This window comes from Carcharodon carcharias, chromosome 10, assembly GCF_017639515.1.
Source record: "Carcharodon carcharias isolate sCarCar2 chromosome 10, sCarCar2.pri, whole genome shotgun sequence".
In the NCBI taxonomy this organism is placed as follows: domain Eukaryota; kingdom Metazoa; phylum Chordata; class Chondrichthyes; order Lamniformes; family Lamnidae; genus Carcharodon; species Carcharodon carcharias.
Genome location: NC_054476.1, coordinates 90402321 through 90418598, shown reverse-complemented (window position 1 = coordinate 90418598; position 16278 = coordinate 90402321). Strand labels below are relative to the sequence as shown.

Sequence of the window (16278 nt, the reverse complement as noted above, 5' to 3'; positions counted from 1 at the left end):
TGTGGAAACTGACCCCATGCTTTGGATGATGTTACGAGCGTGTAGCATGTAGTTGAGGGAAGGGGGTCCAAGGACCCTAACCAAAATCACACAGAACATTTGCTACAACTGTAACCTTAGTACACCATTGCTCTTCCAACTCTCTGCAATTTTGACATGGTCAACCACACCATTCTCCTGCCAATGCCACTGTTCCACTGTCCAGTTCACCAGGCAGCTCGTGTTTGCTTGCAATCTTACTGATGGACTCATAGCTATGGCTTCTTTACCCACCTAGCATGGCACTTCAGAAGTTCACCAACTTAGAGAGATTCAAACAGGGAGCTGCTATAGAGGAGGTCAGACTTGGGGCATAACAAACTTTTCAAGGACTTTGAAAAAGAAAGATATTGGAGATATAGTGACAGTTTGTAAAGACAGAGGAGTGAAGAATAAATCATTTGAAAATGAAAGTAATTACACTTGTTTTGAAAAGGAAAGGGATAGTGCTTCAGCAGAGAGAATCATTTACAATGTCAGTGAGCCAGTGCAGAGGGAGCTTTACTCTTCAATTATAACATGCTTTGTACCAAGAGTAAATGTTTTCATAATTTCACAAAGTTTCATGAGGCATATTATTTCTAGATTATTTGCAGAATGCCGCAATCATGTTTTACCAGACCAGTACTATCAAGCATGCGTGCGTGACGAATGTCAAATACCAAGTACCTCCATAACGTGTGCAAGTTTGCAAACCTATGCAACTATGTGCATGTCGCATGGCATCTGCATTGACTGGAGAAATTACACAAATGGAGAATGCTGTAAGTATTACACAGTTACATAATATTGCACAGGAACAGGCAATCAGTCCAGCAGGTCCATGCTGGCATTTATGCTCCACACAAACCTCTTCCATCTAACCTCATCAGTATATCCTTCTGAAGCATATCCAGGACAGATTTATGAAAGGGAAATTGTGTTTGACATATCTGTTTTTTAAGGATGTAACAAATAAGATGGATAAGGGGGAACCAATGATGTAGTGTATTTGGATTTTCAAAAAAAACACCATTCAACAAGGTGCCACATAAGAGGTTATCACATAAAATTAGGACTCATATGATTTGGGGAGCAATATATTAGCATATGTTGAGGATTGGTTAATGGACAAAAAACTGAGAAGGAATAAATGGGACACTTTTGGGTTGACCGTAACTAACTGCAAGGACCAGAACTTGGACCTCAGCCATTTACAATCTATATTAATGATTTAGATGAGCAGTCTCAATGTAATATATCAAAGTTTGCTGATATACAAAATTAGTCGGGAAAGTGACAGTGAGGAGTACACAAACAGGCTGCAAAGGGATATAGAAAGGTTGGGTGAGTGGGCAAAAACATGGCAACTCAAATACAATGTGGCAAAGTGTGAAATTTTATACTTTGGTAGGAAAAGCTAAAAACAGAATATTTTTTAAATGGTGAGAGATTGGGAAATGTTTGCATTGAGAAAGTTCTGAGTTTCTTTGTACATGAAAGTTAGTATACAAATGCAGCAAACAATTAAGAAGGGAAATGGTAAGCTTTTGCTACGAAGGGGTTGGAGGATAAGAATAAAGAAGCTTTACTCTCATTTCTTTTATATACTTTCACAGGATGCGGGCATTGCTGGCTGGACCAGCATTTGTTGCCCATCCTTATTCAGGACACTGGTGAGACCACTCATGGGGTATTGTAGACAATTTTGATCTTCTTATCTAAGGAAGAACATACTTGCCCTAGAGGGAATGCAACAAAGGTTCACTAAACTGGTCCCTGGGATGAGAGGATTGTCTTATGAGGAGAAATAGAATAGACCTATATTCCCTGGAGTTTAGAAAATAAGAGGTGATTGCATTGAAACATGTAAACCTCTGAAGGGACTTGACAAGGTAGATGCTGAGGAAATTGTTCCCCTGGCTGGGGAATCTAGAACTTGAGGTCACAGTCTCAGAATAAGGGGTCAACCATTGAAGACTGAGATGAGGAGAAATTTCTTCACTCAAAGGGTTGTGAAATTTTGGAATTCTCTACCTGAGAGAGGTATGCATGATCAGTCATTGAGTGTATTCAAGATAGAGGTGAATAGATGTTTGAGTTCTAAGGGAATTAAAGGATATGGGTTAGTATATGAAGGTGGAGTTGAGATCTGATTTCAGCCATGACCTTGTTGAATGGTACAGCAAGCTCAAAGAGCTAAATGGGCTACTCCAATTCCTATTCTTCTGTCCTTATATTCTTCTCCCTCCCACTTATCCAGCTTCCATTTAAAGTGTCAACTACTGCTTCTGAGTTCCATATTCTAACTACTTCCTGGGTAAAGAAGTTTCTCCTGAATTCCCCATTAGATTTATTAGTAACTAGCTTATAGTTGTGGTTAGGCTCAAACTAAGCAAATGATTTAATTGCTTGTACTTTGTTGTATCTGACCATTCCCAGCACTTTGGATAGTTTACTTATACAACTACTGATAGATCCTGGCAACAATCAACACAATCATCACCAGAGCCCCTACTGTGCCTGGTGTAAAAAAATGTTAAAATTAGGGCAGATAGAGAATTGGAAGTAAAATACAAAAGTGGAGAGAAAGTTATAACAGGCCAAACAGAATCAGAATTTAGTACAAAGACAAAAATACCTGGAAAAACTTAGCAGGTCTGACAGCATCTGCGGAGAGGGATACAGTTGATGTTTCGAGTCCGTATGACCCTTCATCAGAACAAAGACATATAGAAATGAGATGAAATATAAGCTGGTAGAAGGGGGTGGGACAGGAAAGCTCGATAGGGGGCCAGTGATAGGTGGAGGCCAAGGAGAGACTGCCAAAGATGTCATAGACAAAAGGACAAAGGGGTGTTGATGGTGGTGATATTACCTAAAAGATATGCTAATGGGGACATTAAGAGAAGCAAGCTAGTGGCAGATGGCCCTAGTGTGGGTGGGGTGGGGGAAAGGGATCTAAATGGGCTAAAAGGTGGAGATGAAATAATGGATCGAAATAAATTTAAAAATAGGAGGGAAGGAAAAAAATATAGTGTAAAAACAAATGATAAATTATTGGAAAAAGGGGGCTCAGAAAGGGGGTGGGGATGGAGGAGAGAGTTCACGATCTGAAATTGTTGAACTCATTATTAAGTCCAGAAGGCTACAAAGAGCACAGTTGGAAGATGAGGTGCTGTTCCTCCAGTTTGCGTTGAGCTTCACTGGAACATTGCAGCAGGCCAAGGACAGACATGTGGGCATGAGAGCAGGGTGGGGTGTTGAAATGGCAAGGGACAGGGCGGTCTGGGTCATGCTTACGGACAGACCGAAGGTGTTCCGCAAAATGGTCACCCAGTCTGCGTTTGGTCTCTCCAATGTAGAGGAGACCGCATTGGGAGCAGCAAATGCAGTAGACTAAATTGAGGGAAGTGCAAGTACTTATTACGAATTTAGTACTTTAGTAAAGTCATATTTTGAATGATTACTTTAATAGTTTAGTTAATTTTGCAGCAATAAATTTTGAATCATTTCAGCAGCTTCTTATTATATATTGGTATTATACGTGGTGGGGAGAGGGAATGGTTAAACTGATAGATGGGTTGCCAATCAAGTGGGCTGCTTCATCCTGAAGGGTGTCAATCTACTTGAAATCTTTGGCTAGGCAATCAACCAGACATTGATCATATGTGCCCTGTAGGGGTTGAAAGGCTTTGGGGAATTAAGAGAAGAGTCACTCATCACAAAATTCCCAGCCTCTCATCTGCTCTTTTAGCAATAACATGTATGTGGCTGGTCAATTTAGGTTTGCAGTCAACGGTGAGCCCCCATGATGTTGATGGCAGAGGATTCAATGATGCTAATACCACTGAATGTCCAGGGAAGGCAGTTAGACTCTTTTGGTAGAGGTGATCATTACCATCCATTTATGGTGCAAATATTTCTTGCCACTTATCAGCCCAAACCTGAATGTGGTCCAGGTCTTACTGCGTTTGGACACAGACTGTTTAAGCATCTGAGGAGTTGTGAATGGAACTGAACATTGTACAATCATTAGTGAACAACTCCACATCTGACCTTATGATAGAGGGAACGATATTGTTGAAGCAGCTGAAGGTAGTTGGGTCTGGGATACTGCCCTGAGGAACTCCTGCAACAATATCCTGGCTGATGTAATTGGCCTCCAACAATTAGATAATCTTTCATTGCTAGATATGTGCTAGGTATGATTCCAATCAGTGAAAAGTGTTGCCCTGATTTCCATTGGCTTCAATTTTACTATAATTCCTTGATGCCACACTCAGTCAAATGCTGCCTTGAATGTCAAACAGTCACTCTCACCTCACCTCTGGAATTCAGCACTTTTATCCATTATTGGACCAAGGCTGTAATGAGATCTGGAGCTCATTAGTCCTGGTGGAACCAAACTGAGCATCAGTAAGCAAACTATTTGTGGGGGACAGTAACATAGTGGTATATTTACAGGGCTAGTAATCCAGGGGCCCAGCCCAATGCTTTGGAGATGTGAATTTGAGTGCCACCGTGACAACTGGAGGAATTTAAATCTAATCTGGAATAAAAAGCTAGTCTCATAAATGATGATCATGAAATGACTGGATTGTTATAAAAACCCATCTGGTTCACTAATGCCCCTCAGGGGAGAAAATCTGCCATCCCCACCCAGGTCTCTGGTGTACATCTAGCTGTATGGAGCAGACAACCACTGCTAACCACCGGCTTCTCTTTGCCCCAGTTGGCAGCTTCACAGATCAGACAGATTCACTTTAGCTTCACTGAGCTGACAGCTGCTCCAGGGCTTCACTGAGCCCCAGCTCCCTATAGGCCTCTGAGCCCCAACAGCACAGAGCAAATGACTCACCTATGGTGCCATGGACTTGGGCCTGGCTGTATTTCCCAGAAAACTATCATCCTCACCAGAATTCAGAACTAATTTCTGACTAGAAAACAAGATATACTCAGGGGACTTCTGAACTTCCGGTCTGGCCCTTCTTGTCTGTCTGACAGTCACCCATTCCCTATCTGCCTGCACATTCATAAACTGTGGGATGACCATCCCTTGAAACAAACAATGCGTGAAATCCTCAGTCTTGCAGAGACACTGTAGTTATGCCTGTTGCTGCTCAAACTCTGAAACCCAGAGTTGCAGCTCCTCCTGCCGATGACTCTTCCTGCACCTGTGATTGTCAAGATTGCGAGAGATGTCTTTGAGATTCCACATGCATAGAATGTGCATTTGACAGGATTGTCATGTTATGTCTCTGTTTATTAGATAACTGTCTAAACTTGCACACACAAACTTAAGATGTCCCTGATCGGTGCAAAAATATATTCAACAATGATTCACCGATCAACTCTGTCCCTTGTACTGGCATGACTTTAAGTATTTTTTTTAACCGCATTCCCTGATGTTCAAACTCAATTACCTGCTACTCTTTATTTCTTTGGAGATTCTTTTTAACTTCTAGGTTATTAACATTTCAGCTGACACGAAAACACAAATGCTAACCACTAAAAAAAAACTAACCAATAAACGTGGTACTTATCTGTAAATTACCTGTGCCACTCCACACTCTGAGTTGCATGTGACGTAAATTTTTGACATTTTCCCTATTTCTCTGCTGTCTGCTGCTCTGCTTCTAATAGGCTCCTTCAATCTTTACAAAGTGCATGTTCTAATAAAATGTCAATCGGTAACATTATTATAGTCTGACAAGAACTTTTCTTTCTTATTTTTCAATGCAGCTATTAATTGTCCTTTAAACAAAGTTTACAAAGCATGTGAAATCCTTAAAGAGGAGCCTACTTGCAGCTCAAGGTTAGTTATGATGAACATGGAAAAATAATATTGCATTATTTCTAAAACCAAATTGTTTTAAATGTATTTTAAATTACTTGTTCTCATTAGTTATGATTAATGTACAGTGCTAATAAATAATATATGTATGTTTTTAAAGCAATTCAGATTTGACTGGTTATAACGTAAGAGAAGGATGCTTCTGCCCAGCGGGTACCATTCGTTTCAGCCCTGACACTGACCTATGTGTTAATAAATGTGGTAAATATTCCTGTTCATTCTCATTTTTCTTCCGTTTTGCACTTTGAATGTCTCCCCTCATTATTTTTCCCTTCTGTAATTCACAAGGATGTTTTTAAGGGCGATTTATCTATATATGTTTGGTTTTATTTCAGGATGTATTGGACCTGATGGCTTACCTAAAGAGGTATGCACTTATTAACCATACCATCACTAAAAACTATCTATATCACTGTTTGCTCAAGCATATTTATTTTACCATTTGACAGGGGATGACAGGAAATTGAAATTGTAACAGTTTGAAATAGACCGTGAGCTGCAGGATTTCACAAACTGGCTTGACTGGTTTCACTAGACACCTTGAATGTCTGCAGTCTTTATTTAAAGCTCTTTGAAATAACAGTACTAACTTACAGTTTGACGAATGTGGGAATTTGGTGAGGTAGAAGTAAGAAGTGCTACTTTATAGATAAGAAATAAATATCAGCAAATAGGGTTAAATTAGGACTGTGGACTAAATTACAGTAAAAACCTAATGCATATATCTAAACTTAATAAATTAATAAACAAGGTTATAGCTTAGATTGAAATTATTAATAGACAATTGAGTAACATGTCAAAACTTGAAAACCTGACCAGTTAAATGATGGCAGGGAATGGTGCTGCTGTAACATGTGATCTGCTGAAAGTGTCTGCAACTCAAGGAACTTTGGCTCGGAGTTGATGAATAAGAGTGCAAACTCCAGGTGCTAGGATGTGCCAGGGAAGGAAAATGTTACCTGGACACTTTGTTCCCGGAGGTAGTTTAAGGTTATGTACTTTAGATTTGGTCTGTGCTCAGGGAAAGGAGAGTGTAACTACAGATGAAGCAGCAATGTGGATCCAGGAGATAGCACTTGTTCAACAAGTGGGAGGTTCTTGGAGCCTGTATGGAGGAGGGCAATTCAATAGGGAGGATGAGCAAACTGACCATCACACCTTGGCACTGGGGCACAGTCGTGTTGGGGGAGTAAAAAGGAACGTAGCAGCAGCAGAGAACAGTATAATTCAGGAAATAGATACTGTTCTCTGCAGGTGAGGTCATGAGTCCAGAAGCTGTGTTGCCTGCCTAATGCTAGGGCTAAAGACAACTCCTTGGGGCTAGAGAGGAACTTGAGTGGGAGGGGACCAACAACATAGGTAGAACTAAGAAAGAGGATCTGCTGAGGCTGTATGAGCAGCTAGGGACTAAATGAAAAAGCAGACCAACAAAGGTAATGATTTCTGAGCCACCAGCAAATTAGCATAATGTAAATAAGATCAGAGAGTTGAATCAAAAACAAAAATAGCTGGAAAAACTCAGCAGGTCCGACAGCATCTGCGGAGAGGAATACAGTTAACATTTCAAGTCCGTATGACTCTTCATCAGAATGTTTGGCTCAAAGATTGTTGTGGGAGAAATGGGCTTTGATTCATGAGACACTGGCACCAGTCTGGGGAAAGAGGAGGCTGTTTAGCTGGGACAGGCTTCACTTGAACCATACTGGGACCAATATCCAGTTGAATCAAATAAATAGGGCTGTAGGTAGGGCTTTAAAATAACTTGTTTATGGAGGGGAAATCTACAAAGTTAAAGAGAAGAGACAAGGCAATGTCACAAGGCAGCTATATGGCTAAAGATAGACAGAGTATGACAGGAAGGAACAGAGCATACAAACATAAGAATGCACCAGCAAATATGGTCACAGTAGGGAAAAATGGTAAAAAGGCAAAATTAAAGTGAAGCTGTTTGAATGAAGATCACAATGTGGAATTGAGCTGGATTTCTCTACAGAGAGCAGGCATGGACTCAACTAGCAGAATAGTCTCCTTCTGTGCTGTAATAACTCTAATTTGGGTGGAGATAAGAAATAGCAAGGGAAATAAGTCATTGTTGAGAGTAGCTTATTGACCCCCTAACACTAGCTACACTCTAGCACAGAGCATTCATTCATGTGTGCTCTGCCTGAGGCCTGGCCCTTGGCTCATTGTCTGCTATCCTTCATCCTGAGCCATTTTCTTGGCAGTTTTTTTTCCCCTAGTAGTGGTTTGCCATTGCCTCCACTCTCAGGGATAGGGTGAGGAGGCACAGCTGGAACAGGAATCAAATCAATGCTGTTGGTATTATTCTGAACCACGCTGTAGTCATCTAGCCAACTGAGCTAACTAGTCTCCAATTCACAGAGTATAATTCACAAAACAATGGGGCTTGTAAGAAAGGTAGTGCAATAAATGCAGGTAACTTTAATCTTCAGCTAGACTGGACAAATCAAATTGGTAAAAAGTATCCCTGAGGATAAGCCCATGAAATATATTCAGGACTGTTTCTTTGAATAATACATTGTGGAAACATCAGCGACCAGGCTACTTTAGATCTGGTAATTTGTAACGAGATAGGATTCATTAGTGGTGTCATCGTAAAGAATCTTCCAGACAAGACTGATCATAAGGTAGAAATTCACATTCAGTTTGAAGATGAGAGATTTGAGTCAGAAACTAGTGTCTTAAACTAAAGGCAATTACAAAAGCATGAGGCAGGTTTGGCTAAAGTAGACTAGAAATCTAGATGAAAAGGTAAGACAGTAGGTAAGCAGTGGCAGACATTCCAGGAGATATTTCAAAATTGTAAACAGACATATAGTCATTTGAGAAAGAAAGACTCTGTGAGAAGAATGCAATCTGTGGCTAACTAAGGAAGTTAAGGATGGTAGCAAATTGAAACAAAAGGCATACAACTTTGTGAAGATCCTTGGTAGGCCAGAAGATTAGGAAAATTTTAGATGTCTTTGTACATGAAACATAACAAATTAGCTTTCAGGCACAGCAATAATTGAGAAGGCAAATGGAGCTGGCCTTTATTACAAGGGTGATGGTGTATAAAAGTAGAGAAGTCTTGCTGCAACTGGTCAGTGCATTGCTGAGACCACACCTAGAGTACTGCATACAGCTTTGGTTTCCATAGTTAAGGAGAAATATATTTGTATTGGAGGTGGTTTAGAGAAAGTTCACTAGGCTGATTCCTTGGATGAAGGGATTTGTCTTATGAGGAAAGCTTAAGCTTTGGAGTTATACTCATTGGAGTTTAGAAGAATGAAAGGTGATCTTATTGAAACATAAAAGATTATGAGGGAGCTTGACAGGGTGGATGCTGAGAAGATGTTTCCTGTCATGGGGGAACGTAGAACTAGTTTCAGAATAATGGGTTGCTCATTTAAGATGGAGAAGAAGATAAATTTATTTGCTCAGTGGTTCATGAGTCTTGGAAATGTTCAACCCCAGGGAACTGAGGCATTTGAGTGATTGAAAATGTTCAAGGCTGAGTTAGATTCTTGAATTGTAGGGGAGTTAAGGATTAAAGGGAACAGGCAGGAAAGTGGAGTTGAGGCCAACATCTGATCAGCCATGATTGTATTGAATAACAGAACAAGTTGACAGGACTGTAAGGCTTACTCCTGTTCCTATTTCCTACGTTAAACTTATGTCATTCTCAAATCTTTCCTTGAAGAAATTAAGAACCAAAAGCTGAAAATGTACCAGGAGTGACAAAGCATTTTGGTGTACAGGCATATAGATTGGGATGAGATCTATGCAAAGGGTAGATTTATGCAGCGCAATGGTATTTTCCTCTTTTCAAAAATGTTTCTCTGCTTCTTATCACACAATCAAACTGCTCACAAACTGTATTGTAAATAGTTTGTGCTACAGTTGATGTTGTCGGGTTTACTACTACAGAAATTGTAAAATACCCCATCCCAGCTCAGTCCCCTGTCTAATAGTGCTCGGAAATCATAATATACTTGATTTAATGATCAATCACTATTCTTTTTTTTCAATAGTTTGGTGAAAGATTTAAGTTCAACTGCCAGGACTGCATCTGTGACGACATCACACATAGTATCATCTGTCAACCACACAAGTGTCCTGTTTATCCCACAATACCCTGCAAAGAAGGGTTTACCAGTGTTAATATAACAGGCTCAGATGATTGTTGTACAAAAACTGTGTGCAGTAAGTTGATTGTTACTTTGTTACAGAAAATGTCATGGTATGATAGAATTGAGAAACAAGTTAAGTGAGAAGAACTCAGGCCAGGATTTTCCTACAGGAATGTGAAGATGTGAATTGCACATGTCTGTGGCTTTGCGAAAGCATATCTGACCCATGTGTGACTTTGCCTGTGATTTTTGCTTTTTCATGTAGGCTTTTGGTTTTCAGTATAGTTTGCAAGCTACAATGGAGTGTGTGATGGGTATGAGTGCAGAAGTGGGCTGGTTAAGAGGCCCGCCTCTGTTCTCGGAGACAACAGCTTATTGTTGCCCATGCCACCTCCAATCCCCTCAGATCGCCCATGCCACTTCCATGCCCCCTCAGAACACCCAGGCTACCCCATGTACCCCTCAGATCATCTATGACACCTCCATCCCCCTTCAGATGCCCCATGTCCCCTCAGATACCCCATACCACCTCTAAACCCCCTAAAACCCACTCATCCAGTATCTGTGATGATCCCAGGAGTCAACAATAGTAATGGGAATTATTTTAAATGCAGGTGTAAGAAACTTAACTGGAGATAGTGCAATAAAACTCTCATTCAAAAGACTGTATTTGATACTGCAAGAAAACTGTTGTCCATAGGAAAAAAAGTTGATCTTTTAGGTTGCAATTAAGTTGAGTAAACAAGCGACCATGTACCCTGAAACCACATTAGAGTATGTCATTACAACTTCAGAAAACTGTCAGTCATTCCCCTAAACAACTTTTCAACAGAGCTAAGTACTCCATCAGTTTTTGGAACTCAACTAAACATTCATAATAGCCACAGCTAACAAAATATTAGCTTCCAATTCCAAAGCCTTAAATTGAAAGAACAGATGGTGTATTTTCCATCTCAAAGCATATTGCCTAGCAATCAATGGAGTGGAACAGATGCTGAGATTTTTTTACCTTTCAAATGCTGGGGATGTTTTACTTTTCACAATCAGAGCTCCCTTTACATTTAAATCCCAGTACCAAACACGATGAGGATTTTTCCAACACAAATTTACTACATTTTTGAATGCATTATGGCACTTTCTCCAATAGAAAAAGTACTGTAATGCATGTCAATAATGGTAGTCAATGTAATGATTAACTTTTCTTTTCAGGACAGAGCCCTATGATGAATCACTGCATTATAAAAACTACATTGCTATACAGTATGTAATGTTTATATTTGAAGGTCTCAAAACACTTTACAGTTACCTTTCAGAATGCTCCCAACTCCTCAGAAGGTTTCCCCCAGTGGTCATGAGCTCTCCAAGGAGGTTTAGAAAAACCCACACCAGCACATGAAATTAGTGCGCAGGAAGAAATACAAATTTTCTGTGGTACTTACAATGTGGACGCCGACCTCGGAATAGATGCTTGTGTGTTTTACACCCAAGACCCTCCTGATCCATGAAAAAGCCACACAAAAATGGCTTAGATGGGAAGGCAGAGGAAAATCATTCTTCAGCATTCCATGAGCCAATTTGCACCTCTAATAGGAGACAAAAATTTGGTCTTCAATGTTTATTTTTCTCCTCTATCTGCCATCCTTTTGTATGAGTCTTTTTCCTCATAGCCAAATTGAAAATTGATTTAACTTTTCTATTTCAGGCCTGTAAATTGAAAGTAGATTTTCAACTATCCACCTGGGGCATAAAACTGATGTTTCAAATTGGCCTCCCATTATTGAATGCACTCAATCTCAATTACTATAGAAATGAAATAAAAACCAGGCAGTTACTGCAGTAGGCTGATTCACAATCCCTGTTTCACAGTGAAATTGAAAATCTACCTCTGTAACCCAAGGAAACTGACCTTCACATTTTGGTGGCTGACCAATAGAATGGTTTGGCCATCTGGTCCTCATGCCATTGAGGGATTGTGAGCCAATTTGAGCTTGAGCTTTATTTACTTCTTGCCGCTGAGGTGCATGCCATGAATGGATATCCTACTGTAGCCTGTCGAACTGGATCTCAGATAAGTCACAGGTCTTTGATATGCATACAAAAATGGCCGACTACCTGAAATAGGTGTGTACTTTGGCCTCTTAGGATAGGCCTTTCTAAAAAATATCAGAGACTGGACTGTGGCATCAATGAGGCACTAAGTCTACTAAAGACATTTTAAGACTGTTATTGCCTCAGTAACAAAAGTTTAATTCAATTAAAATTAAACTTCCAAGTAATACATCTTCAAGCAGCCCACATGTTTTGAAACATAATGCTGTAGATACCAGTACTCCAGGTAAGTGCATTCCAATAATATAGATTGTAGTTACATTTTTTGATCATTTTTAAAATAATATATATAATATTTTTTGAAATGTTGTCTATGTTATAACTTGTTATTTTAGCTTAAATGAGTAGTGGGGTGTAGTATCAAATGCAGGTCAGCACATTTTCTTTCAGCCCGGGACCAAGATAAACCTAGCACAGATGGAATAGGGAATAGAGTTTCTTTTTTCCCACCATGGATAAGATTGACATGAAATTAATTTCAGCAGTCTCAATTCAGTTCATGTTGTGTACAATTCTATAGAAAACTACCTGTAATTCAGCAAGGATTTCCATTAATTGCTTTTCTGGCCCAGAGAGGACATAGAATAGCTGGTATGGAAAATGGAAAGGTTACACTGCTGCAAAAGGGGTGGTTTTCTCCAACTGCGCTTAAGACGTAACGGCCTAACTCCCTACAGCGGTTCAGGAAAAGAATAGAGAGTGTGTATGCTGGGTTCTTACCTCAGTTGGGAATTCTCACTTAGCTTAATAAGGAGTGGAGTCTCTGCAAGGCCGTTTACATGGAGAACGGGGCCCCAGGTGTGAGCATCCCAAATGCTGAGACTAGGCACCTCCCTGGCCCATAAAGGGCCCAACTTAAAATGAAGATAGGTATGCCCAGTGAGATGAAGTGTATAATCTTTAGAATATTAAAAGGCACAATCAGGGGAAAGTGGCCTCATACCACAAAGAAAGGTAAGAATTATTTTCTTAATTATGTGAACTGACTAGGGTTCACATAAGATCTAGATAGGTCCGTAAGGTCTCTATAAGATCTCTAAGATCTTTATAGCATGCCTTGGCTCCATTCTCTCTAATAATGACTAGATTCTGGAGTCTCTGGAAGGGGATGGGACAGCCAGCTGTTCAAGATGCTTCTGTAGGGACAGGGGTGCATGCTATCCCTATGCAAAAGAGGGTTGTAAATCTCTGAAATTGTCTACCCCAAAGTAGATAATTGTGGATGTTCCATCATTGAGTATATTTAAGGCTGAGATGGACAGATTGTTGGCCTGTCAGGAAATCCATCTGAGGTTGGATGAGGTTTTTATTTTTAGTAATCAGGCCGTTCACTTTGATTAACTTAAAATAATCAAGAACTATAATTGTAAGTTATTCATTAAATTTAAGGGTCTGAGAATTAGAAATAGTCTAACAATCATTTACAGTTAATTTGATTTGACTCATGTATATCTTGTGATTTTTTTTTTGTCCTGTTGAACCTGAATGCAATCTTGGATTTAAAATAGTGTCAAAGATTTCAGATGGGCAATGTTGTCCAGGCTATACATGCAGAATGCTGTGTTAGCTTACCACATGGTTTTGAATACATGTAAATCATATACAGGAAAGAAGGTCAAGGAAAGACCATTGCATCTATCAGTCCAATTGCTACCGGTCAAACAGTGCAATCTTTCACATTGTCCCCCTGACCGTCCTGGAAGAGGCAAGAAACCCAGATTTTTAAAAAAAATCCTTCAGCTAATTCAGGATAATCTCTGGGAAACTTCTCTCTGACTGCCAAAGGCAATCAAGCAAGCTATTCAAGATTCAATACGGATTCATTTAACAGCAGCTGATCCATGGTGGCTAGATATGACCTTTTCTCTATAGATCTTGTCAACTGCCATTCCAAGGATTGCAATGACTCTGCACTCACTATATGTCTTAGCTATTTGTTACAGTAACTTGCTGTGGAAAGAATTATTTTGCCCCAGATTTTAACAGCATGATTCATAAACATCCCATCCTATCCACCCATTGGTTTTGCCCAATTCCTTCATCATAAAAGCTGCAAACCTTTTCCCTCTGAGCTTACATTTTTTTCAAACATTCTTGAATTTAATCTTCACAACTACTCGCTAGGTGAAAAAAAATCTTCACCTTACCTCTAGTACTTTTGCCAATTCTCTTAATTCGGTGATGGCATAATGATGCCGTGACTGGATAACATCCATGTTTTCATTATACATCCATGTATTCATTATACACCCATGTATTCATTATATTTCCAACTGTTTCAAATAAAATGTATGTGCACCAAACCATCTAAAAATCGGACAGAACCAAAATTGGGAAAGACTAAATAACCAACCATTAGTGTCACTTTTTCTCTTGAATTGAGATGAGTTTTATCCCAATTCTGCTCAAATTGTGGGTGTAAATGGAACAAAGATCATTTTAACGTACTCAAATGGATTACTCATAAAAATGAGTGGGTAAGATTTTTTTCACTCCAAAAAAAAGTGCAGATCGAAACTCAGTGCCGATCCCCATCCAATAAAAACATATAAAATGACAGCAATAATGCAGGTTTTAACCCAGCAATCCACTCCACTTGCAATCTGTCCAACCTCTTGGAAAAAAATTGCCCCAATGACAGATTTACTGAGGTCTGCTTGGGCCATGGGTGCTGGAGTGTTGAAAGTCATAATTAACCTGGAGCAATCTCAGAACTTCAGGAGCTGAAGATAAGTTTATGAGAAATAATTCAATTTTATAAACTGAACCTTGAGAAATAATAAGGTTTCCTTTGGGCTTCCCATGTTCCAATGATCTAAGAAGGAAGCAGTGTAAATGATAATCAAGAGGCCAGGCACCATAGCTAACCTCTGGCTCCCACAAGTTTGTACCCATGCCTCCAGTTCTGATAATGTCAGTCAGATGCAGATGCTATTTTAACATGTTATTAGTGAGATCAGCCCTGCTGACCTTGTACGTCACAGAGGAGCAAGCCCAGGAGAAGGATGGAAACCAACGTTTTTTGTGTATGTCAGGAATGCTCCTTTGGACTATAAAAGGAATCTTAGGGCCTTCTCTGTAAGCCTTGTCTTATCCACTAGCACCACATCGTTATGTAGGAATTAAATCTAATTTATTTAAATAAGGCCCAGGTTGGTGACTAACACAGGCCTAATGCTTGTCCTTTCCTCCAGTAAAATTCAGTAATATACTGAGATTAGTTCCTTATAAACATATTGACATGCTTTTATGAATTGCTTTCTAACTAATTCCACTGGTACTTGTCACACAAATACTCTGATTACTGATAATAATTACTCCTGGGCCCAATGTCCTCAAAATACAATGTATTTGACACTGGTATGAGTTTGCACATCAGTGATTACTACTTGTCTTAGTAGAAATAATTGTTCCACAGATTGGAATTAATTTGACCCTATATTTTAAAGCAATATGTTATGTGTTTAACTTCTATCTACTATTATTAACTTGATGGTATTTGTGATATTTCTTTTATAGGGCCATTGGGCGTTTGTGTAAACGAAGGGACAGAATACTATGTAAGTTGATTATTTAGAAAGACATTTTCTTTCCTTTCATTAGTTTGGTTTATTTAATGATAAAAATTAATTGACTAATTTTGTCCTGCCCATACAGCCTGGAGCAGTTATTCCTCGCTTGCCCTGTGAAAGCTGCACTTGCTCCAACGAGACTGATGCAAAAACTCAGCTACACATCATTAAATGTGAAAATATTGAATGCAACAAGGAGTGTGAACAAGTAAAAATTTATATTTAAGAATTGTTTGTGAATTGTCGATCATTTTGCAGCAGTTACATGGAGGGTGTGCATTTAGTGTTGGTGATTAGAGTAAAGGAAACCACAAAAAGGCACTGGCTGTGTAACTCACAAGTACCATAGATGGCATGTTTGTTTTCCTCAGTCCTCTGCCAGGCAACCCCTACCAGCTGTTCAGGGAAGCAGTGGTTGAAGCCTAGGAGCAGTTTGAGCATGACTGACCTTTTCCCTATGCCAGCAAACAGTGTTAAAATAAATATAAAAGGCCAAGTACAATCAAGTATTGGAACTGAACATTTAGAAATTGAAAACATATTACCATTTTACCTCTGAGATATAGCAAATAGTTTGCACAAACAGCCT

The 16278-nt window shown here is 39.5% G+C and overlaps 1 protein-coding gene across 1 annotated transcript in view; it reads left to right on the top strand.

Annotated features, from left to right (window-relative positions):
* LOC121282852 (mucin-2-like) overlaps positions 1-16278 on the top strand; it is a 136417-nt gene that overhangs the window by 106068 nt on the left and 14071 nt on the right. Inside the window, exons 44-50 of the mRNA XM_041196666.1 lie at positions 625-803; positions 5764-5836; positions 5976-6076; positions 6211-6242; positions 9910-10081; positions 15637-15677; positions 15775-15897. Of these exons, the coding sequence (XP_041052600.1) occupies positions 625-803; positions 5764-5836; positions 5976-6076; positions 6211-6242; positions 9910-10081; positions 15637-15677; positions 15775-15897 (721 nt within the window). The remainder of the gene's footprint in view (positions 1-624; positions 804-5763; positions 5837-5975; positions 6077-6210; positions 6243-9909; positions 10082-15636; positions 15678-15774; positions 15898-16278) is intronic.